Genomic DNA, 24,392 nt, shown 5'->3' with positions numbered 1-24,392 from the left:
ATTCAACAACCCTTGGAGGTAGGTATTATTAACCTCATTTTCAGAAAAGGGAACTGAGACACAGAAAGGTTAAGTAACTTACCCAAGGCCACACAGCTAAGAAAGCAGTGGTACCAAGGCTGAAAAACTAGCTCTTTATTGCCTTAAAGTCCAAACTCTTTCCACTATACTCTATTGCTCTCTCTTCAGGAAATTTTGATGACCATGTGTAGATTCTGAGTTTTGGAGGGTGGAGATCCTTTTTAATTCCATATCCCTGCCTTAGCATTGAGCGTTTGCTTGCTGACAGATCAATGGCAATGATTCATCTCTTGACCATCTTCAGATTTCCCCTTTAAAATGACATTTCAACTATTAGGTCAGTAACCCCTAGAGAAAATTGTTTGATTGTACACAGTATTACTAAATAAGAGATGAGTTGAAAGGAAAACAGAAGATACAATTCGTGTGTCCAAGGAGGTTGTGGGGAAGAAAGGGTTATATATGGATATAAACAGAAATATTGGTTCATGTGCGTTTATAAACATGATTTTCAGACCAAACAGAATGTTAGAAGTGGTAACAAATAAATGATAATCTGGCTTAGTCATGTACCAAGACACCTCTCTCTGGGTCTGAAACATCTTTGTGAGATTCAGTGTGTGTTGGCATCACTTCCTGAGGGGCACAGGAAGAGCCTCAGCTGCTCTTACTCTTCTAGGTTAGATACATTTATAAACAGAGCCAGTCTATGCATGTGAAGCTGACAAGACTTTGCCCCTCTCTTGTTTTGCGACTTTGTCCTACTTTTCCAGGTCTTAGTATCCTCACAGTCATGCTCTGCTTATCACTATTAAAGCCTGTTCTAAGGGAAGAATCTGAGGGAACATACTCAAATGAAATTGAACATAATGGATAACTGTAGTGCACTTTCACTCTGGTGATATCTAATGATGAAACTTCAGCCATCATGTGATGGCAGAGTGAATAATGTAGAAAAGGAACATGAGATGAAGGGTACCTCGTGAACTTTCATATCTTAAGATCATTTAAGGAAGCACATGGCACACTGCTGAACATTAGTGGGTACTAGGTAAATGTTGACTTCCTTTCCTTCTCCTCCTTTTCTTCTTGCTTCTTTTTAATATATCTTGAAAATGATGCTGCACTATTATACCCATGTTCACAGCATTTTTCACAATAGCTAAGACCCATCCATCAAAAAATGAATGGATAAGCCAAATGTGATGTATATGTACAATGCCATATTATTCAGCCTTAAAAAGGAAAGAAATCCTGGACCATGGTACAACATGGAAAAACCTTGAGGACATTATGCTAAGTGAAATAAGCCAGCCACAAAAAGACAAATACTGTATGATTCCACTTATATGAAGTACTTAGAGTCAAAAATCATAAAAATAAGAAAAGTATACCGGTGGTTGCTGGGGCTGGGGGGAAGGGAGAATGGGAGTTATTGTGTAACGGGTGTAGAGTTTCAGTTCCATGAGATAAAAAGGGTTACTGTGATGGTGGTGGCTGTTGCACAACAACGTGAATGTGTGACCGAACTGTATGTATACTTAAGAATGGTTCAAGATAGCAAATTTCATGCTGTACGTATTTTACAATAAAGAAATCATACAAATGATCACCTAGTCTTCTCTACCAAAGATCAGTTCTGCTTAAAATGTCAGGAAATTCTGTGGGGAAAGTATATGTAGTGGTTACATGGTTGGTCTCAGACAGTAGTCAGCTTAGGCTGAAATCTCAGTTTTCTCTGGTACTATTTACTGTGACACTTGCTTGGGAAAATTTCTAAACTTTTTGTACCCCAGTTTCTTCACCTATAATAAATAGATAATGACAAACGTAATATCTCATGAAGGTGTTATAAGGATTAAAAAAGGCAAAGCATTCTGTGTATTTAGCATGGCACCTTATGTATATGGTAAGTGCTTAACAAAGGTAAGCTATTATAACATTAAATACAATTTTGCAAGCTGATATTTGAGCAGCTTGGAGATAAGAGCTTCACTATTTCTTACTACCAATTCTTGACATCTCAAAGGCACAATTAGGAATTCAGTCATGACCTTCAGCCATATTTGAACAATTTCCTGGTACATAAATCTACATTCCCACATTAGATATGTACCTGGATGCAAGCCTTAAAAGTCATGTCTCAGTTCATTTGTTCATGTCAGCTAACCATGCTAATGTTCTGAACAATGGTGATGTCTTACTGATGCCAAGAACAAATTTGGGAGGTAAGCTTTTATGATAAATATCTAGGGTCTTCCAATGTACATGTGTGTACACATACTTAAAATGGAATATTATAGCTAGATGTCATTTATTAAAAGTGTGTAACTCCAGTAGCTACTTGGTTTTCAGCTTTCTGCTTTCTTGTCTCATTCTTAAACAGGTCTAGCAATTATGATTGCATGAAACTAATGTGAGAAGAAAGACTGGTTATACCAATGTAAGTGATAGTATATAAATACATGAGGGATGATTCGATTAGCAGCAATATTACCCACTGATAGAAGTGATGGTTTGAAATCAGACATGAGTTTAAATGTTAGCTCTACCATTACAGGCATTTACTTCTCTTTTCTGTTTCCTCTACTGAAAATTGGGGAGAATAACACCTATTTACATGGTTGCGGTAAGATTTCCACGAGGTGATGTCTAACAAACAGTAAGAAATAAAGAAATAGTCACTAAGTTATTTATTCTTTCTAGAGGAATGAGATTGACAAATATTTGGGGTCTCTGAGGCATAATACTTGGTCAGCTTCTATGATCTTATTTGGAATTTAATTCTTAATCTTTTTATTGTCACTTGTTCTTTGAGAACAAAGAGGAACTGACTAGCGCTTCATTTCAAAATGTGTGTATTACATTTGATGGGTTACATTAGCAATTATAAAGCAAACAGTAGAGTGGGAGGTGGGGAAGTGGATGAAGTGAGTTCAATCACATACCTGGGAAAAGTCAATAATGAAGGCAGAGCCTGAATTTGTATGCCATACGGAAGAGAGGAAAACACAGGTGCAGGATATGAAGCAGGGATTATGAATTAGAAATTGCTTTCTCCTGGTGTTTATGCAGTTTGCCTATCTCTGGTGTTATTTTATCTACTGTTAAAATTTAGGATAACAGAATTTAAATGTTTATAAAACCACTTTAAGATTTAAAACATGGTGACATGGAAATGCAAAGGGGAGCTATAAAGACCGGATGAACCCATTTATTAATTTAAACACGTGTTCCTGTTATTAAGAAGTGCACAATTTCATTTGTTCTGTGGGTGACCACAAATCAGCAATAACCAATTCATAAGTAAATGCCCTTGCTTTAGATGTAGAGGCATTAACTGTAATCAGACCAACATTTTCACTTCCTTTTGAATTTTTCAATTTAAACTCGTTGTGCCCTTGCTTTTACACAACAGGATTCAGGAATTAAAGGTTTGGCTCTTTAAAAGCCATCAAACAGGCACACGGTCCACGAAGCAAAAACTCGGGGAAGTTCGTGCGCCCACACCTGGGAAAGCTGAGATGCCCTTCAAGAGTTGAAGATGGCGTTTCCGTGAGTCAGGTCAGAGTTAACGCGCTACCTTCGCTTCAAAGACTGGATTCTTTCAGTGTATTAGTCATGATGTTTTGCTGACCGAGAGTTGGAACCCTGTATGAGGGCGGGTGAGTTTACATTCTGTCCGCTCGTCATCCTCGTAGTTGCTAACACGCACAAAAGACTTCTTAAAAAACGCAAACTGAACTGAAAAAACTTAGGGCAAACAAGGAGCAAATCCTGGGCGGGTAGTGTACAAAGCGGTAATTCCTCTCACCTTACAGGAATTGCCTCCACGTGTAGTAAGTACGTCTCCTAAGGAACCACACTTGGCACTCACCTAAGCCTGAGACTAACAAGCTTGGTTCTTCCCTCTGACTCGCAAAGGAAGCTCTAAGGTGAACACAGCTGCCGCTGTCGCGGAAACGTCCAGCTCTCTGAGGCTGCCTTTTGATAACCGGAGGAACAGATTTTCGTTCCCCTTTTGAAAATGCACCTTGCAAACGCAACACGAACGCGGCTAGGATCTCGGGAAAAGGGAGGAGGCAGATGGCTCGGGGGAGTTGGCCTCGGCGTGCCGCGGGTCCCGCGGAGCCTGGCGCGCAGGAGGCTCCCCCGGGCACTGACTGCTGCTCCTGCCGGTGGCTCCTTCTGTCCTCGCGCGCCGAGTCTGGACCTGGAGAGCGGCCGCGACGGTGTCCCCCACCTGCGGGCTGGGCTCGGCCGGATGGTAGGGACGCCGACCTGGAAGGAGCGTGCGCGCCAGGGTGGGAGGCGCGGGGAAAGCGAGCGAGGGAAGGGAGGCAAGAAGCAAGGAGCGGTCGGGGTGGAGAAAGCCGCTAGAGCGGATTTGAGGCCCGGCCGGGCAGCGCCCAGCTTTTAACCTGGGCAGTGGAGGCGGGGGAAAGGAGCGAAAAAAAAGGGGAGGTGTGTGCGGTAGGGGTGGGTGGGGGGAGTTGGAAGCAAGTGACATCACAGCAGGTCAGAGAAAAAGGGGCGAGCGGCAGGCAGAGAAGAGTAGGGCTTTTGGCACTAGGAGCTCTTGTCCGGCCTGCCCCGGCAGGGACCTCGGTGCCCCCAGAGACCATGCAGAGGTCGCCTCTGGAAAAGGCCAGCGTCGTCTCCAAACTTTTTTTCAGGTGAGAGGGTGTCCAGGAAAGCACACGTGCCCAGGAAAAAGGAGGACGTGTGTATAGGTTGGGTTTTGGGGAAAGAGGATTAGTTTTTTTTTTTTTTTAAAAGGTGCCGTATCATTCATTGTTATGGAGGAGAAGGAGGATTTTGGGGAGTAAGATAGAAACATTAGGAAGAGATAATAAACTGAAGCTCATTGTTTTATAGAGTCTTAGCTTAACTCTGAAGTTTTAACTACTGGCAACTGAAAATCATCCTCTCAAGACCCAAATGTGCTACTGTGCACTTGTTTTCCTGGATTTTTCTAGGAAATTTGTGAATTATAAACTTGTTAGTAACAAATACTTAAGTTTGGCCCTTATTTTCCCCCTCTTCATGCTTGGAAACTTAGAAATCTTGGTTCACCTACAGATGCCATGCTTGCATGAGATAGGTGCTCAGTTGACTGAATTTTGAACGTTTTTATGGGAGAAGTATAAAGTGGGTAGTATGTACTTAAAGTTTTTATTGTTCTGATACTGAATATATCTAACAAGTATTTGCCAAAATTCCATTATTCTTTAAGAATGAGAGCAAATCCTTTGAAATACCTTAAAAAAAAAAAGCGCCAGTTCTACAAGCTACACATTTTAAAAGAGGGGTCAGAATTACCATGGAAATATGAAACCTTGGGAATAGATACTGAAGTTAAACCCACTGACATGTAATCAATTGTCCTTTTAGCTTACTTTACCTGTGATGAGCCATAAAACACAAGTTCATCTTGCGAACTGCATTTAATGAGAATTTAAAAGTTCAGAGTCTTAGGTAAAGTGTAATTAGATGTAGCATTTCATATTTGAAGTGTTCTTTGGATACTGTATCTACTTTATTCCTGTTATACTTGTATGAATGAATGAATAGGTATATTCATATCTCATGGGCTATTACTTAATTCATAAGTAGCCAATGAATCAGCATACTTAGGTATCAGAAAAGCCAAATACATAATAAACATGTCCATATGTGTATGTGGGGAAGGAACTTGGCTTTCACATCTTTCTAATATTTTATTCTCTGAATGGGCAACAAGTGCTGAACTCAGGTGCTAAGGAGAGGGCCTAGGCCATTGAAGGAGAGCTCCTCCCTGTGGATGGGAGAGAAGGACTTTACTCTTTGGAAATGCCTTTGGGGTTGGTGTTTTCAGCGCCTTTTGTTATGTTACTCCATCTATACAAGTGGGATTATCTGTTCTGTTTTCCTGTAATTTATGAAATCAGAATGTTAATTGGCATAAATTGTAGCTATTTTAGTAGAGCACTTGGAAGAATCTAAAAGCCATTCTGTCTAAAAAATGCAGTTTAAAAAAATGAGTTTTCAGAAGAGTGCATACCTCATGGCTATGTCTAAGTTCAAAGGAACTTTTAGCTCATTGTTAAGTTAGATCATTATTGTTGGTCTATCAAAGTATTTTCTGTTTTTAAAACAGATCACCCTATACAGTTTAGTTTTAAAAATGCTCTCAGGTGAATTTGTTAAAAGGTGAATATTATAAAGGCTACTAAATTTGTTAAGAGAATACTCAGTCCTGTTCTTCAAACTACTTTATAATAAGTTGCTCTAAGAATAGGTATATTTGGAAAAGTTTAGGTCCTACTATTTATAGGAACTGACAATCACCTAAAGCACCAGTGATTATAAACTTCCTTCTGGGTGGTTATTCTGGAAGGGTAAGAAACTTGTTTTCTGTGTCGGATTATACAATACTGGAAGGCTTTGGATTCAATTTTTTTTTCATTCAGATCCCCAACCTGCTACTTAGTAGCTCTGTGACCGGAGGCCAAGTCCCTTAACATTTCTGTTTTGTGTTACTTGACCTTGAAAACTTGGAGACTAATAGGACTGATGTCTTAAGTGTGTGAAAGTCCCTTAGTCATGTCTGACTCTTTGCGACCCAATGAACTGTAGCCTGCCAGGCTCCTCTGTCCATAGAATTCTCTCGAAAAGAATACTGGAGTGGGCAGCTGTTCCCTTCTCCAGGGGATCTTCCCAACCCAGGGATTGAACCCAGGTCTCCTGCATTGCAGGTGGATTCTTAACAATCTGAGTCACCAGGGAAGCTTAATTTATTGAGAAAATGCATGCAAAGTAGTTAGCCTAGTAAATGTTTACTGCTGTTATTACTCTTATTAACTACCATATTTTTTACATTCTTTACTGTGTACCTTGTTTATATAAATATTCAATTAATCTTTCTTGAAATAAGTTTATGACAATCCACCTGCATATGCAATGAATGGCCTAGATGAGAATTTAGGTGAAATCTCATCTAACCTGGCCTTATCAGATACACAGGAAAAAAGTCATATGCTTGTGTAATATGTTGTTAAATGTCTTGGAATTTAACTTTTTGAGTATGATCCAGTCAGTTTCAGAGTCATAAAAGAGTACAGCTGTTATGGGCTGTGTTATAGATTATATTAAGTATCTCTTTTATTGTCTGGATTTTGTTATTGGAAAGACTAATAAAGTTTAGGAAAAATTTAAAATACTTTTCTTAATTTTGCTTGAGTTTTACATCAAGTATGACATTTGAAAGATACCTGAAGTGTCATAATGCATAAAATAATAATGATGTTATAATGTCAGTATTATAAACATAATCCAAAAGATAATTTCACCACAAAAAATTCAATTTATTTGTATCTCAGAGACCAAGTTACATTAATGAAAGCTTTTATGAAATACAAAGGGTTTTTAAACTAGAGGTGATAATATTTGCGTAGAATTTATAATTTATATACCAGTGCAATTGATTTACAGATGTTTTCCCAGAGAGATTATGTTTTTCATTTTTGAGCAATTTGTTGTTTACACTTTCTAGCACTATGTTATTCTGTCCCTTCTCCTGTGCCCTGATTTTCCCATATTCTTTTTAGATGTTATTGTGTATCAAGCCATGTGTCAGATGACACAGCTTGAATTTTGATCGTGGTTTTTATACCAGAAGTCTAGATCTATACTTGAGGAATATACCTGCAGAATCCATGTATATAATGCCACAAATTACTTACAAGACTGGATTTAGGGACCCCAATAAATTCCACAGATGAATCTCAAATAAGACCAAAAAGTAAACAATGACTCAAAAAAGTATAAAGATGTTTAATCATAATTTGTTAACAGTCAAGGGCTACTTAAGTTTAGGTATTATTTAAAAAATGTATGGCAAACTTTAAAGACATTTCTTAATGAAGAGAAACATAAGTGCTTTGAGCAACAGAAGATGATTATAATAAATATTTAATCAAAGACCCTTAAAGGTAAGTTTTGAAGAGGACCACACCTATTTGCTTATATGAGTTACAGTATATGTTGAAAAAAATCCATCACAATCACCTTATATTTACTTTCTGCAAGGCAAGAGGAGAATCATCAGTATTTTTGCAGTTCGTCAGGGGAATTTATAGAAATTTTGCCAAAGGAGACTAGTTGTCCTCTCAAACAAGGGCCTGTTCCTGTCTTATTCAATACACATATAGTATCTCAGGTTTGCCTCTCAGACAAGGCTTAGACTATCCAAATGTAAATAAACAGCTGCATGAAACAGAAGGCCAATGAGATGCGCAATTCATATTGAGATGGACAGCTGCTAAGGGACACTTAATACCACAAGTTCATTTAGTCAGTCAGTGGGCAAACACCATCCAGTGAAGACAGCCCAGGGTTCCTATACATTCTCTTGACTTTATCTCTTGTAGGAATACCACTCTGGGGACAGGGGCCCCTCCCTCTTGAACTGTGTTGCCTGAACACTGACAAATGTTGACTCCTTACACCAGTCCTTTAAAATTCCTTTCTATCCATCTGCTTTGCTAATCATGTTCTTATGATACAGATTTTTAACTTGGAATATGTGTCAATTTTGATTGATTCAACTCTCAAGAGTTCTTAAAGTACCTCTTTTGCATGACATTCTAAAATTATATATGTTTTATTATATAAAATGTATGTGTATATATATAATTTTAGTTCATTTTGCAAGTTTAAAAAATTCATCCTTGGTTATGAAGTATATTCCAATAGTTTTTATATGTTCAAATTATTACTTAATTAACTCTCTGGAAAACTCATAACACATACAGTGTAACTAATTTTCTATTCCTTGTTAAAGTGAGAAGTGGAATCAGTTTTCTTAACTGTTTCACCAATATATTATGTTTGATGTGACGGTCAAAATATCCTCTAGAGACAACTGATACACTGGGGAAATCATGGTTTTTCTCTTTTGTTTCATAGGAAGAAGTAGAACTTAGTGTGATAATATTCAATGCATAAATGTTAAACTTGTTTAAAAGGCTCTTAAATGATCCTGACTATAAAATATGTTGTTATTGTCAGTGTCGCTTCACAGGAACCTGTAATTTCAGTGATAGAGCTACAATATAAATATAGGATTGCAAAACCATCAGGGAAGGGTGTTAACCATTTAGCATGCCACTGTGTGTTGTTCGGCAAAACTTTGAAAACACCTCTGACTCAGTAGCAATTTTGGCAATTTTGATTCCACTGATTCCAGACGCATCTTTGTAGGGCTCTTCCCTGGAGCAAAATCCCTGCGATGCAATGAGATCAAGAAGGGAAAACAGATTATGAGAGATGTCTGGTTGTTTGGGTACCCAGACTGAAGGCTTACTTTATAAATATGTTAAGTGGGTTATCACGAAGCAAAACATTACTATTTCAGGTGATTCTCATCAGCTCCTAAGATTTTACCTTGTGGCTGTTTGAAAGTAAAAATAGCCTTGCAAAGCGGCTTTGCTATTGAGCCTGAGAGTTTAGGCTTCTTGTAGCAAGAAAACTGTAGAAATTCAATTAACTTGTTTGATGTAAATAATGAATATATTCTTACAGGGTTCTACACTATCTGTTTTCACTGCCGTATCCAAGTTATAAGACTTGTCTAGTTGCTATTCTTTGTGCAACTCTGTTAGCCTATTACTATCTTTTAACATCAATGAGTGTTTCATATTGTAAAGTCCTGGATGTCAGGGCCTTCTATGACTTGTTTAGTAGAGTATTCAGAACATTTCAAGACTCCTGCATGTAGTGGTTCAGTAAATATTTGTGATGATGATAATTCCATGGTGATCTGTGGAGACTTACAGATATTCTAGATTGCTGACATTCAACAGTCCTGTAATGGAACATTATTCTGAAAAAGATGTCAAAGCAAAGCCAGCAGAACCCTGGACAGATTTTTAAAAATACTTAGACTAATCTATGAAATATTTCTTACCTCCCTTTGTAACCAAGCCTTTGCCTTGTGTGAAGACCTGCTTGCTAATACCTTACTAATGGGATCAAGAAATAGATTTGAACATTTTTGCTAAGTCCTTGTGGTTAGGATTCTTAGCTCTCAAAGTGGACAACTGGGCTCCGTTATAATTAGAGAATTCTCCCTTATGTTGCTTCAGAGGACTTAGAGCAATACTTTCTCTGTAGGTTATGATTCAGGTCAGCTTGGAGGATGCCTTATTTCATGAATTCACCACCTTTTGTATTCTCTGCGAGGAAGTATGAATGTTGAGGTGGACAAGGTAGAAATTGGTGCTGTCTTCATGGAATGAGTTCTCTCAAAGCCAGATTTTCAATGGCTTATAGCAGCTGTCCCCTGGACGTTCAGTCCAGTCTTAGACTGGTTAAGGAAGCCTTGCTGCAGGAGTGACTAAGTTGACACCTAAAGGAGATCATCCAGATAAAAAGGGTTGGGATGGGTCAGGAAAGATGTGGAAACTGGAGCAGCAGACTCTGTTAAGACTGACAGCAAGACTGAGCATGCACCTTCAAAGGAGTCAGAGAAGTTCCCTGTAACAGGAGTCTAAGATGTATAATAGAGGTTTGTGGGGGTTGGGTCTGAAACTGTGGCGAGGGCCAGATCCAAGGGGCTTGGTGAGCTTTGTCTGGGCTTGATCATATTGGAAGTGAAAAGCTGTGGATTTCAAGCAGGGAAGTGACATGTCCAGTTCAAAGCTGTTGCAAGTTTGCAAAAGAAATCAATTGGGATAGAGAAAAAGAGATGGATTTGAATGACATTAGGAGGTAAAAACAGGTTTGGCAATTGGTTAGATGTGGAAAGTGAAAGAGAAGAATCAAGGATACTGCCTAGATTCGCTGACTTGGTAGCAGTGGGTGATGGTGCTGCTTGCTGAGTGAGGAGATACAGTTGGAGGAGGCGACTCAGAGTGGAGGTGAAGGTCTATGCAGACTCTCAGCTTTCTCTTGAAGATAAAAAACAAAATGATGCATTTGGCTCAAGGCCAGGTAATGTGATTCTGTGAAAACACTGAAGTGATCTAGAGCTTTAGGTAAGAGATATTTGGATATCTGAGATGATAGTAAGCGTTGTAAATACTTCCTTCACATTGTTTGAAGTCCAGGGTGGTACCTAGGGAAGAAGTTAAAGTGCCCACTTTTTTGGCTTCATTGTGATATGGAGTCACCTGAAAGTGTGTCAGAAACAAGCAGCTGTATGCTAGGGACAGCACCGGTTAAATTCTGCCTAGAGTTCTCCCACTACCTTACCTTACAAACCCACCCACTCATGTATGAAGTGCCCTCACCTCACCCTAACTGTACACCTTTAAATAGTGGTTTTTACACAGCTGATTTCTGTGATCATAGACATTTAAGAAGGTATAAAAATCTGGGACTTCAGGTATTGTCTGCAGTGATTGAGTAAATAAGAGCACATCTACTATCATGAACTCTTTTTCTTGGTGTGTTAAAGAAAAACAGTTTTCTGGAATATAATCTGAAAAAAAAAACCTGAAAAAGGTAATACACTGATCATTACCCCAAAAAAGTATTTCAAAATTACAGAAATATATAATGTAGAATGTGAAAGCCCATGGGTAACCCTGTGGCTCCAATATATATATATTAAAGTCTAGTTTGAGGCATAATAACATTATTAAATTTTATTAACCTGAAAAAAAAGATTCTCATACAATAATGTACCATTGTTTTATGTTAAAACTTTGAGCTGTTAAAGCACGTAGTTTTCTTTCTTAGTGTTGTCTACAGAGGTACAGCTGCCTTCTACCTAACTTCACACCCAGCCCCAACACCTAGTGAAATTTTTAACTGAAGTTCATAACTTCAAAAGGGATCTAAGAGTTTTTCATCTATTACCAGTCAGACCATTCTGTGAAAATTAGGCTTAATAAGCAAAATCCTTGGAGAAGGAAATGGCAACCCACTCCAGTGTGCTTACCTGGAGAATCCCAGGGATGGCGGAGCCTGGTGGGCTGCCGCCTATGGGGTCACACAGAGTTGGACATGACTGAAGCGACTTAGCAGTAGCAGCAGCAGCAGCAGCAGCAAGCAAAGTCCTAGAGGTGCTGACAGCTGGGTTTCCAGAAGATTCAAGGCTAGACATTGAAGCCCAGTATTGGTTATGGGAGAAACAAGAAAATGAAGCCTCTGCTGACCGGAATTAGCAATCCTTGTTTTAGAGGCAGCATACTGGAGAAACTTCATATTAAGTGTTCTTTGTGTATTTTATTTATTTTAAGCATCTCTATGAATTCTGGAAAATAGAGCAACAACAACAAAGCTGTACTTTTTTCCAGCCAAAATCTATTGTTATACTTTCAATCAGAGATTGGCAAACTTTTTTTGTAAAGGGCCAGATAGCGTATAAATATTTTCAACATTGACCATGGTCTACATGGTCCCTGCCGTTGTGGGAAAGCAGCCATAGACAGGATACAAACAAATGGTCATGGCTGTGTTCCAATAGAACTTTATGGACCCTGAAATTTGAGCTTCATATAATTTTCACACATAAGATATTTTTCTTTAAAAAATTCTTTTGCAATAAGGTTCAAATTTTGTAGCTTTAAAATTACTTAGTTTAAAATAAAGATCTAGAAAAAATTTCAAGGCTCATTTGTAATTAACATTAGTGTATTCAATAATTGAGTAATTTAAAAAGTGAAAAATTAGGCATGCAAAATGGACTTCTCAGAAGAGAGAAATAATAGTTTAACATTAGATATTATTAGATAATTTCTCAGAATAATTTTGTCATGTAGGAACCTAGTGACCATTTCTTCTTTACCTCTCTTTTGCTTATGCTTTTTATGATGTATCCTTTAATGTATAGGCTCTACCTTATCCATCTTTTGGTACCCAGCACCTATCTGACTCCCTGTTGAATAGTAGGTTCTTTAAAATATACTTGTTGAATGGGTAAAACTTGACTAATTCAGTTTATTGTGCTTCTAAAATTTAATTTTTGATGGAAATGTAGAAATTGACTATATATATGAAATTTTTTAAAACTTCCCATTTGGGTTTTCTGAAGATAAAATGTCTAAATTTTTTATTGATTTAGAAAATTACTAAATACGGATCATCTCACATAAACTTTTCTAAAGTCAACAACATAATTCCTTGACAGCAAAACTTGTTTGATGTATTTAAAAAATACTTCCTATGAAATGTAAATATAAGATCATTACATTTAGAAATGTGTATTGAAGTTAGTCTTTGAACACAGTCTTTGGATCCATTGAGGTGTTAACTTGTAACTTGACAGCCTTTTTGAGCTCTCATACGAGATTTTGCTGATTCAGTAGTTTCTGTTGCTGCCAAGGGCAACAACATAACTCTTGTCTTTCCTGAGTCACAGTCTGTCACTCCAGCCACCCTTAATGCTGAGTACAGTCCGATTCAGATTCTGGGATTAGTAGACATGTATGTTATTGTTAAAAAAAGCAAGGAGCCACCAAATCTGCTATTAATGAAACTTTGGTCAAAGTTTAGTTATTCAGTTGAGAAAGAAGTCTAACTAGAAACAGGATTAAGAAATTCTTAAAAAAAAAAAAAAATTCTTTAGGTAAATACTTATGCTCTTAAAATTAGAACCCCTTTCATAAATATCAGTATTTTCCATAACTTTAGATAAGTGTGTCTCAAATTGCCAGTCACCTGTTCAAAAATATATTAAGATCTACCTATAAATAATACATTTTATATTAAATATGCAGATTCCTAGGTACCACTCCATACCAACTAAATCCAGAATCTTCAGGAGAGGTCAACTATAGTTTCTCCCCGCCCCCATTTCAGGTGATTGTTTGTGTACTAAAAACAGTGTTGTACCAATCTTTGCTATATAGCAAAGTGACTCGGGTATATACATATATACACTTTATTTTTGTATTATTTTCCATTACTGTTTATCACAGGGTTTGAGTGTAGTTCCCTGTGCCGCACATTAGGACCTTGCTGTTTATCCATTCTAAATGTCGTAGTTTGCATCTCCCAACTCCAAACTCCCAGTGGGTCCCTCTCCTTCCCTTCTCCCTCTTGGCAACCACAAGTCTGCTCTCTGTGTCTGTGAGTCTGTTTCTGTTTTATAGATAGCTTCATTTGTGTCATAGTTTAGATTCCACATATAAGTGATATGGTATTTGTCTTTTTCTTTCTGACTTACCTTACTTTCTGACTTACTTATCATACTGATAATCTTTAGTTGCATCCTAACATTCTTCTTTTGTAACCGTAGGGTCCAAGGAGGAGAATTTTGAAAGTTCACAGTTTTTTGGGAGTTAACAAGAGATATTATTCAACTTGGCGCAGAATTCAAAGTCTTCTCTTAAATAGTTCTTAAAATCTTTGAATTTTGCCACTGGCTTACTAAGTACTTTCTTTATGCCAGAGATTATATGTATTATCTCAATGAAATCTTCAAACGGTGTTAAAAATATGTAGTTTACAAAGATGAGTGTTTTATAAAAGGTAACCTAGCTAGTTACTGCGAAGTCAAGCCATGAGCTTAGATCTCTAGAACTCTGCTTTTAACTAGTATATTTGTTGTTATTGTTGTTTAGTCACTAAGTCATGTCTGACTCTTTCGTGACCAGTATTTTATACTATCCAAAAATCTCGAATGAAGTTGTTAAATTGTATCATTCACTTAGTTTTTTTTCTTGATTTTCTTTTCTCTGAAATTTATTTTTTATACATACATTATAAGTAATATTATTTAAATAAGGCATTGGACTCAGTTCTTGGAAGCATGCCCTCATTGTGTTTTGCAGGGGTCTGTGTGACAAACTGCTGCAGGAGGATAGCGATGAAGAGAGGAGGGAAGGGTATTCTTGCAGGTTAATGAGGTTTTAAAAATTCTAAATATCCAGTTGAAGAGTGAAAGATGTGGTCAGCCGAAAGCATGCAGCAGCCAACCATTGTTCCACGGAAACAGCTCAGTTTTATAAAACTGACCCAGACTGTACTTTTTATCTTGATTTGTTCCATGCAAGTACTAATCATCTCACTTCATCTTTTTCATGTTCCAAATCTAGCTTCTTGTCTTCTTCCACTGTGTCAAACCCAGGCTTTCTGCTGAGTTTTTGTATCTACTCTTCTTACCTTACCAACTTAACCCCCCCTGCTGAGTTCCAGGTTCCAGTTACTTCAGTGTTCCTCTTACCACCACCTGCTCTCTTTGGTGTCATCACCAATCCCTGGTTGTCCATCATTCCTGTCATCTGTTTCTTGATGTTTTCTCTTGCTCTATTTCCTGGGGCTGAAGGGAAAGGCAGAGGCACCTGTGAGATGGTTCTTCAACTTGATATTTGACGCTTTGTGTATATAAACCTTGGAGTTTTCTAGTGCAGTGGGAAACTTCTTTTTTAGTTTTTTTATCTAAATACATTTAATCAGTGAATCCACACTTCAGATGAACTCTTCCATGGAGCTGCAATGTATGCAAATAAAAATGACAATAAAAGACAGTAAACCCTCCATAAATACAAAGATATAGTTAACCTCCTGCGCCCAAATGAGGGCTGAAGGGATTATGTAACATTTGTGTGCTCTTTTCTTAGTCATGTACCCTTACTGCTTTTCACATTATACTTCTGAAACTGAGATGCCTCTTGTAACTGCTGTCAAAAGAAACCTGTCAGCCATCAGGCCTAGAAATAACTTGTAGTTATTAACTTAACAATTCATGGAGGATAGGGCTGGCTCATTGGAAAAGACTCTGATGCGGGGAAAGAATGAAGGCAAAAGGAGAAGGGGCAGCAGAGGATGAGATGATTAGATAATATCACTGACTTCAATGGACATGAATTTGAACAAACTCCGAGAGATGGTGAAGGACAGTGGAGCCTGGTGTGCTGTAGTCCGTGGGGTCGCGAAGAGTCAGACACGACTTAATGACTGAACAACAGTATCTGTAACCTCAGCTGATGATTTGCATTGCTTGTACCCCACAAGGTTGACTTTGAACTTAAATTTAGTTTCTTGCTTGAAATTTCTGTGATCGGATTTTTTTTTAATTTATTATTTAAAAAAATTTTTATTTTTACTTTATTTTACTTTACAATACTGTATTGGTTTTGCCATACATTGACATGAATCCACCACGGGTGTACATGCATTCCCAAACATGAACCCCTCTCCCACCTCCCTCCCCATAACATCTCTCTGGGTCATCCCCATGCACCAGCCCCAAGCATGCTGTATCCTGCATCGGACGTAGACTGGAGATTCGATTTTTACATGATAGTATAGATGTTTCATGCCATTCTCCCAAATCATCCTACCCTCTCCCTCTCCCTGTGATCTAATTTTAAAAGAACAGTTTGTCTGACATACCAGGGATAGTAATTAAAGCAGAAGTTGCCCAAGCTGAGCACATCACTATACTTTGAGATTATACTGCCTGTGGGCTTTCCAGATAGCTCAGTGGTTAAAGAATCTGCCTGCAGTGCAGGAGATGCAGACAGATGCGAGTTCAGTCCCCGGGTCAGGAAAGTCCCCTTGAGGAGGGCATGGCAACCCCCTCCAGTGTTCCTGCCTGGAGAATTCCATGGGCAGAGGAGCCTGGTGGGCCCCCGTCCATAAGGTCGCAAAGAGTCGGACATGACTGAAGCAACCGAACACACACACATCCTGCTGGTGAAGGTGTTGTGAATGCAATTGTCACTGTAAGTTTATTTATAACTTTAAATAGTCAAGAGTAATTCAAAAGAATATTTTTTATCTGAATGTGAAGAAGGCTTAGAAGAAAACTTTATGATACTGAAGAAGAAAGTGGTATGTAATAGTGTGAAGAAGTATATAATATTGAAAAAATTTAAACTGTGTATATTTAATGTAGGATTTTTTTTGAAAGGCTATTACTACAATGATGATGAGTCTTGTAATTAATCAATGTCACCTTATTGTTGAGTAAGCACGGTAAAGTATTGTAAAACCAAGATAATATCAAATGCTTTTTGTTATCTTTCCCTTGGTATTGCACAACTCTCTGTTATGCTGAGATGAAACCTTGTGTGAGCAGGTATGCCAGAGATAGGATGGGCTGTAACTGAGCTTGGCTCACGTGTCTGCTCACTGATGCAGTGTGGATATACCCAGTGACCGACTGTAATATGTTTCAGTTCAGTTCAGTTGCTCAGTCGTGTCTGACTCTTTGCGACCCCATGAATCGCAGCACACCAGGCCTCCCTGTCCATCACCAACTCCCAGAGTTCACTCAGATTCATGTCCATCAAGTCAGTGATGCCATCCACCCATCCCCTTCTCTGTCATCCCCTTCTCCTCCTGCCCCCAATCCCTCCCAGCATCAGAGTCTTTTCCAATGAGTCAACTCTTCGCATGAGGTGGCCAAAGTACTGGAGTTTCAGCTTTAGCATCATTCCTTCCAAAGAAATCTCCTTCAGAATGGACTGGTTGGATCTCCTTGCAGTCCAAGGGACTCTCAAGAGTCTTCTCCAACACCACAGTTCAAAAGCATCAATTCTTCGGCGCTCAGCCTTCTTCACAGTCCAACTCTCACATCATACATGACCACAGGAAAAACCAGAGCCTTGACTAGAAGGACCTTAGTGGGCAAAGCAATGTCTCTCTTTTGAATATGCTATCTAGGTTGGTCATAACTTTTCTTCCGAGGAGTAAGTGTCTTTTAATTTCATGGCTGCAGTCACCATCTGCAGTGATTTTGGAGCCCCCAAAAATAAAGTCTGACACTGTTTCCACTGTTTCCCCATCTATTTCCCATGAAGTGATGGGACCGGATGCCATGATCTTTGTTTTCTGAATGTTGAGCTGTAATATGTTTAAATAGGTTCAAAGAGATGTCAGGGGAAGCTTTCCTACATAGTGGACACAAAATTGAATTAGCCTTGAACTCCAGGATGATGATTGGATGGATCCAGTGTGATAAAATTTTCATATAACACATTTGGGAATGTGTAATGTTTTCTGTTCCTATTTTTAAAATAATAAAACATAGTTTTAAATATTGACATTTCAAACCCGAAGTTGGTGAACTTCAGGAAGTATCACAGAGAAACACTAGGTGTTAGGGTCCATTGTTTGAAAACCACTGATAAAGTTTTCCTCTCATATTGGTTGTCCTTTCACCTATCCTATACTCATAGAAAATGATCTCACATTTACTTTGTCTCTATCTTCACTGTCAACTCTTAGTAGCAGTGTGTAAGGGAAGAAAGAAGTACTTTGGAATCAAGGAGAACCTGCTGGAATCCTTGCTCTGTGACTTAACCATCTTACCGTCATACTCTTTTAAGCCAGTGTATTAGTTTACTATGGCTGCTCTAACAAAGTACCCAAAACTGACTGGATTTGACGACAGAAATGCAGTGTCTCACGGTTGTGAAGGCTAGATGTCTGATACCAAATTGTCAGCGTGTGTGGTTTCCTCTGGGGCTGTGAGAGACTCTTTCATGCTCTCCCCAGCTTCTGGTGATTTGCTGGCACTCTGACTGGTAGGTGCCTCACTTTGCTCCCTGCCTTCATCTTCACGTGGCGTTCTCCCTGTGTGCCTGCCTCTGTGTTCACATTTCCTTTTTATTTCCAGGGACGCCAGTCATATAGGGTTAGGGCCCACTCTAAGGAACTCATTTTAACTTGTTCACCTCTGTAAAGATCACAGTATGAAGTACTGGGGGTTAGGATTCAACTCTTAGCAGTAACAGTCTTCAGGGACAGAAAGAGGCATGGAAGCAGTCTGAAGGTGTGAAGTGTAATACATGTAGCGGGTTATATTAATTTATGAAATTTTTCATCTGTGGTGGAACACAAGTAACATAGGAACAGTGCAGAGTATGTCAAGTGATATGATATGAGAACTGTCAAGAAGGGTCAGAATAGAAGGGACTGATTGCTCTTGAGTAGACTGAAGAATGACTTTCCATTTATGAAGTTTTGATACATCTCCACTGAGAATAAATAGAACGAAAGCCAGACCAGACATTAGAATGTTTTGGTAACGAAGAGTGTTAAAAATGAAAACATTTTTAGAGCAGAATTCAGTAATTTTGGCTGGAAGTTTTAAGATTGTTGGCTTTAAGTAATGACTCAGAAAGGGGGCATAACTGTTATTAAAAGAATGGCCGGTAGAAAACTATTGACACCCTCATGTTTGCATTGCTTTTATCATCAACTTGAAACAAATTTTCACTTTTTTTTTCATTTTTAATACATTTGACCAGGAGTAATGACTGGGCAACACCAATTTGCAGTCATATCAGTGTCCTCACATGGGCTATAAATATCAGGTTTGAGTAATTAATTAGTTAACACATTAATTCATTCAGCTTTTGTAATCACTGCCTTAGGCACTGGATAAGACAGTGAAGATATAAAAATATATATGACATGTACATTAATGTGGTAACATAAATTTAACAATTAAAAAATAATTGAGTGACAGTTATGTGCATACTTTGTAGTAGGTACAGTGTATATAGCAGTAAAAAAAAAAAAAAAAATCTCTCTAAGGTGTTTGCCCTTGGGGAGTTTACAGTCTAGTGAGTTTGAAGACATGTTAGATTGGCAGACAAGAAAATAGACAGTAACAGCTCAGGCGGAGGAAGTATGGAGGTGAATGGAGCACGTGGGAGGAAAATTAAATGAGCTATGTATGTGAGCCACTCCTATACACAGTTCGCATGAAATTATTTCAATACATTTGAGACTTTTGGGAAATAGAGGTCGGGTTTTATTTTGAGATAGTTGTTAATTTTTCTTCAGTGTCACCTGTTGTTTGGTTGGTGTTGGAATAAAACAAAAAAAAATACTGTTTCAAATTATGGAAATAGGAGAATCCTTTAAAAAATTAAGAGCCACCTTATTATCAACGGCTCCATCCACTGGGAGCTCCTGCAGAGTTCAAAAAGAAAAGAATTTGACTTGATGTTTATTTTAAAGTTCTTTTTCCTAAAATGTGTCTGCAAGCAAAAGATTATGACATTTTGAAGTCACAATAATTCTTAAATGCCTATAAAATGATTTTCACTAAACTATCAACATTTGTGTTATGATTTCTATTTTTAAGGACCTGTTTGCAAAGGTGACTGTTTTGAACTGTCAAATTGTTTATTAGGTTCAGTTACTGATACGGTCATCCATTATTCTGCTTTTTGCTGTTGGGGGGAAAAAGTAGTAGGATATTTTGTGGGTCTTTATTTCCTTAGATAAATGAAAGAAAGATAGAAAGATTAAGTGAAGGGGATTTAAGGTAAGGCTCTTGCAGTAAAGTCATTTCCATAATAAACTTAGAACTAGTGGCTGTCTCTGTTCTCAGCTTTTGTCTGGCTTGTTTTTTTCTGAGGTTCACAGTTGGGATGAGTGAGGGTTCAGCCACAACTGTTCTCTCCTTATACCTCTTAGGAATTTTACTGTCAGTGCTCCTTTCCTCTAAGTAATATCAAGGCTCTAAGCAAATAAAAAATAACATTAGCATTGCTCCACAACCTCAGCAACAGGATCTGAAACTTAAATCCTGAGTCATATAGTGTGTCTACAACACTCCCCACCTCACCAAAAGCAGGGAGAAATGAAGATGCTAAATTTATCTTTCAATGTGTAATGTGTGATTAGTTTTTTAGAGGGTGAAATAATAACAGTGGAAGATAATAAAGGGTTAAAATGCCACCAATGACCAAATTTCATATGTAGTTTGAAGACGGGAAATCCTCTGCAGCTGGGACGTCTGTATACAATGCCATATGGCTCTTTGAATCCTTCTAAAAGTAACAGGAGGATTACAGTATGGCAGAGCATACAGTTTAAACAAATTAGAGTGAAGAGAAGGTTAAGATAAATGAGAAAAATTCTAGAATTTGACCAAGCATTTATCTGGCTAGGGAATTCCAGGTGGAACCCGAGAGACCAGCTTCATCATGCTTAAATTAAAAATCATCAGCTTTGTCTTCCTAATGTATCGTGTTTGAATATTACCCTTGGAGGATTACATCTTAACCACCTTCATCTTAAAACATTTCTGAAGTTGCCACCAAGCTCCATTTCATCATTCCATCTATCAAGCAAAATAAAGAAGTAAACATCCTCAAACTATGTTGGGTGGAATTATAGTGCATTTAAAATATTTTGGGGAAAAAGGTTGCTTTGAGGTAGTAACTGGCAAGCAGATGTCACAGAGGATTTAATAAGTAGTGGTTTTTTTTTTTTTTTGGTACACATGGTAAGGGATCATTAAGTAATTTGGAGGTAGAAGGTCGTGAATCTAGCACGTGATTTGCCTATAGCGGCTCATACCAAACAGATCCCTGACTCCACATCCCAGAGCCTCTCAAGATTTCTGTCTCCAAGAGAGGAAAGTCATTTCCATACTGTGAGAAAGACTTTAGCGGAGAAGTATCAAGTTGCCTTGACTCCAAATGTTGAATTAATTCTAGAATGACAAGCGTGCCTCCGAAAGATGTAGGCTTTTAGTTGCTGAAGGATGGAGAAGCCTGTTAGAGAGTGTTTACTTTGGGTCCTAGTGATGGTATCTGAACAAACTAGGTAAACAGAGAAGTTCAGTAAGGGATTCAGAGTTCTAGAAAAAAGGAGGGAATATCAAATAAGTGGGATAATTATTAATATAAAGCAAATACCAGTTAAATCAATATATCATGTGTATGATATATATATATATATCTTCAATATATCAGTTGCTAAGTCATGTCCTATTCTTTGCCACCCCATGGACTGCAGCATGGCAGGCTTCCCCGTCCTTCACTATTTCCCAGAGTTTGCTCAAATTCATGTCCATTGAATCGGTGATGCCATCCAATCATCTCATCTTCTATTGCCCCCTTCTTCTGCCCTCAATCTTTCCCAGTATCAGGGTCTTTTCCAGTGAGTTGGCTCTTTGCATCAGGTGGCCAAAGTATTGGAGCTTCAGCATCAGTCCTTCCAGTGAATTCAGTATTGATTTCCTTTAGGATTGACTGGTTTGATCTCCTTGTTGTCCAAGGAACTCTCAAGAGTCTTCTCTAGCACCACAATTCGAAAGCATCAATTCGTCAGCGCTCAGCCTTCTTTGTGATCTAACTCTCACATCTGTACATGACTACTGGAGAAAACATAGCTTTGACTATACAGAACTTTGTCAGTAAATAGATGTCTCTGCTTTTTAATACTGTTTAGATTTGTCATAGCTTTTCTTCTCAAGAGTAGGTATCTTTTAATTTTGTGTCTGCAGTCACCATCTGCAGTGATTTTGGTAGCTTAAGAAAATATGTCACTGCTTCCACATTTTCCCCGTCTATTGGGGAAGTGATGAGACCAGATGCCATGATCTTCACTTTTTGAATGTTGAATTTTATGTGAAGTGTAGTGAAGTGAAGTATATTTTGTTCCTACCTTAGAAAATGATGTAGAACTCATTTTCCTTCTTTTCCAGTTACCATTGGGGCATGCTTGAAATTGTCTCCCTGCTCTGTTTGCCAGCATAGAATTGTCTAAAACAACAGTAATACTGGTGAAGTTCTGATAGTTGCACAAGTTTCTCTGTAATTTTTACGAATGCCAGCTAGTAATCCAGTGGCATTTCTACCGTAAAATCCGAAGACCAGTCCATTTCCCTTCTTCCTTATTATCTTGGTTTCAAATACATTTCTTTTTGCCAATGGAAATAAAAATTAGAAATCAGAGAGCAATGTTATCACTTGTCTGTCTTGGTTAGTAAAGGGCTCCTGAAAGTGAACTCATAGGAGATGCCGCAATTTTATAGGACAGTCAGTTAATCATCCTATCTTCCTAGCCAGTTGTTGTAGCTACAATCAATTCTGGGTCTTTTATTTTTGGCTTCATGCCAAGGATAGAATAAAAACCTAAAATCATGAAACAATACTCTGAGGCTGCTTTTCTGAGCCAATACAGTCTTGACTTTTTTTTTTTTGGTAGCATTGCTTATTATCTCTCAGTTGCTTGAGTCCCTGAAATCCAGCACTTGTGAATGAATTAAGTATAGCTGTTACATGTGGTCTTTTTATGCCAATGCTACTCATTCCTCAGTTTCTTTAGTGTACTATCATCATTCTCACTTTTTCTGTGTTCATAGTATTATAGTTGCAGCAATTAATTGCTTTGCTTCTGGGACCCAGGCAATAATTTATATGTTTCATGTTGCTTGTTGCCAATCCTTGGATCCATTTATGGGCTTTGCATAGTCTTAATCACTTGTAGCAGCTACCCAGGCACTGACATATGAAACGGTTTAGAATGTCAAAGTCACCATAATAAATTTTTGCATTTTACCAATTTTAGGAGTGAAAATCAAACATTTGGGAAAACTTTCCAAAATCCACACTGACAATTGATTTCTTTATACCAGCTTTGTTTGTCTTTATACCAGCTTTTTTGAGTATAATTCACATGCCAAAAAATTAACTCAAAGTATACAAGTCAATGTTTTTTGAAGAGAGGTGTAACTATCACTATAGCTAATTTTAGAATGCAGGGTATGAGGGCTCTCATTTTTCCACATCTTTGTCAGTACTTACCATTACCTGTCTTTTAGATTATAGCCATTCTGATGATTATGAAATAGAATCTCATTTTGGTTTTGACTTGCATTTCTCTAATGGCTAATGAAGTTGAACATCTTTTCATACGCTTTTGGGTGTTCATATATCTCTTTTGGAGAAATGTCCACTCAGATCCTTTGCCCGTTTATCAATTGGGTTGTCTTTTTATGGTTGAGTTATGAGTTCCTTATATATTCTACATACAGATCTCTTATTGGATATATGATCTGCAAAAAGTTTCTCCCATTGTTTGGATTATTTTTTCTACTTCCTTGATGGTCTGCTTTGAGGTGTAAAACTTTTATAATTTGATGATGTCTAATCTGTTGATTTTTTTTCTGTTGTTGCTTATGCTTTTCATATTATATCTAAGGGTATATTATTTTTTTCCTAAAATTAGTCCTAATATGGCAGATTTGGTACAAGTGTAGGCTTTGGTATCACAGTCCTGTTTCGAAATTCTAACTCTGCCTGGATAAATCATTTAAGCTCCTTCAGCCTGTTATTCATCTGTAAAATGAAGATAATACTAGGACTTAACTGTTGAATCATTGTGGGGATCAGATGAAATAATGAATGTGAAATACTTAGAATTTTACAGCACTACAGTAATAGTCTACTAATGTTAGCTATTACTTTTGTTATAGTCCCAATAATGAACTCTAGTGCTCTGAAAATTAAAGCCATGTAGATTCTATGAAGAAGCAATATAATAATGTACAGCTATAATATTTTATGAACAACATTGAATCTGACCCCCATGAAAACCAAGTAGTCATAGTTGTTATTTCCAGCAGGACCTGCAGCTAAGAGATCTTAAGAGTTTTTTCAAGGTCACATGACTGGGAAATAATA

At 37.9% G+C, this 24,392-nt stretch overlaps 1 protein-coding gene across 1 annotated transcript in view; it reads left to right on the top strand.

The window, feature by feature from the left end:
- Positions 1 to 4,521: 4,521 nt before the first annotated feature.
- CFTR (CF transmembrane conductance regulator) overlaps positions 4,522 to 24,392 on the top strand; it is a 184,844-nt gene continuing 164,973 nt past the window's right edge. Inside the window, exon 1 of the mRNA XM_069587941.1 lies at positions 4,522 to 4,697. Coding sequence (XP_069444042.1) covers positions 4,645 to 4,697 — 53 coding nt within the window. The 5' untranslated portion in view covers positions 4,522 to 4,644. The remainder of the gene's footprint in view (positions 4,698 to 24,392) is intronic.

This window comes from Ovis canadensis, chromosome 4 (genome assembly GCF_042477335.2).
Source record: "Ovis canadensis isolate MfBH-ARS-UI-01 breed Bighorn chromosome 4, ARS-UI_OviCan_v2, whole genome shotgun sequence".
Lineage (NCBI taxonomy): Eukaryota > Metazoa > Chordata > Mammalia > Artiodactyla > Bovidae > Ovis > Ovis canadensis.
The sequence above is the reverse complement of the archived record's forward strand: the minus strand, read 5'-3'. Positions and strand labels throughout refer to the sequence as shown.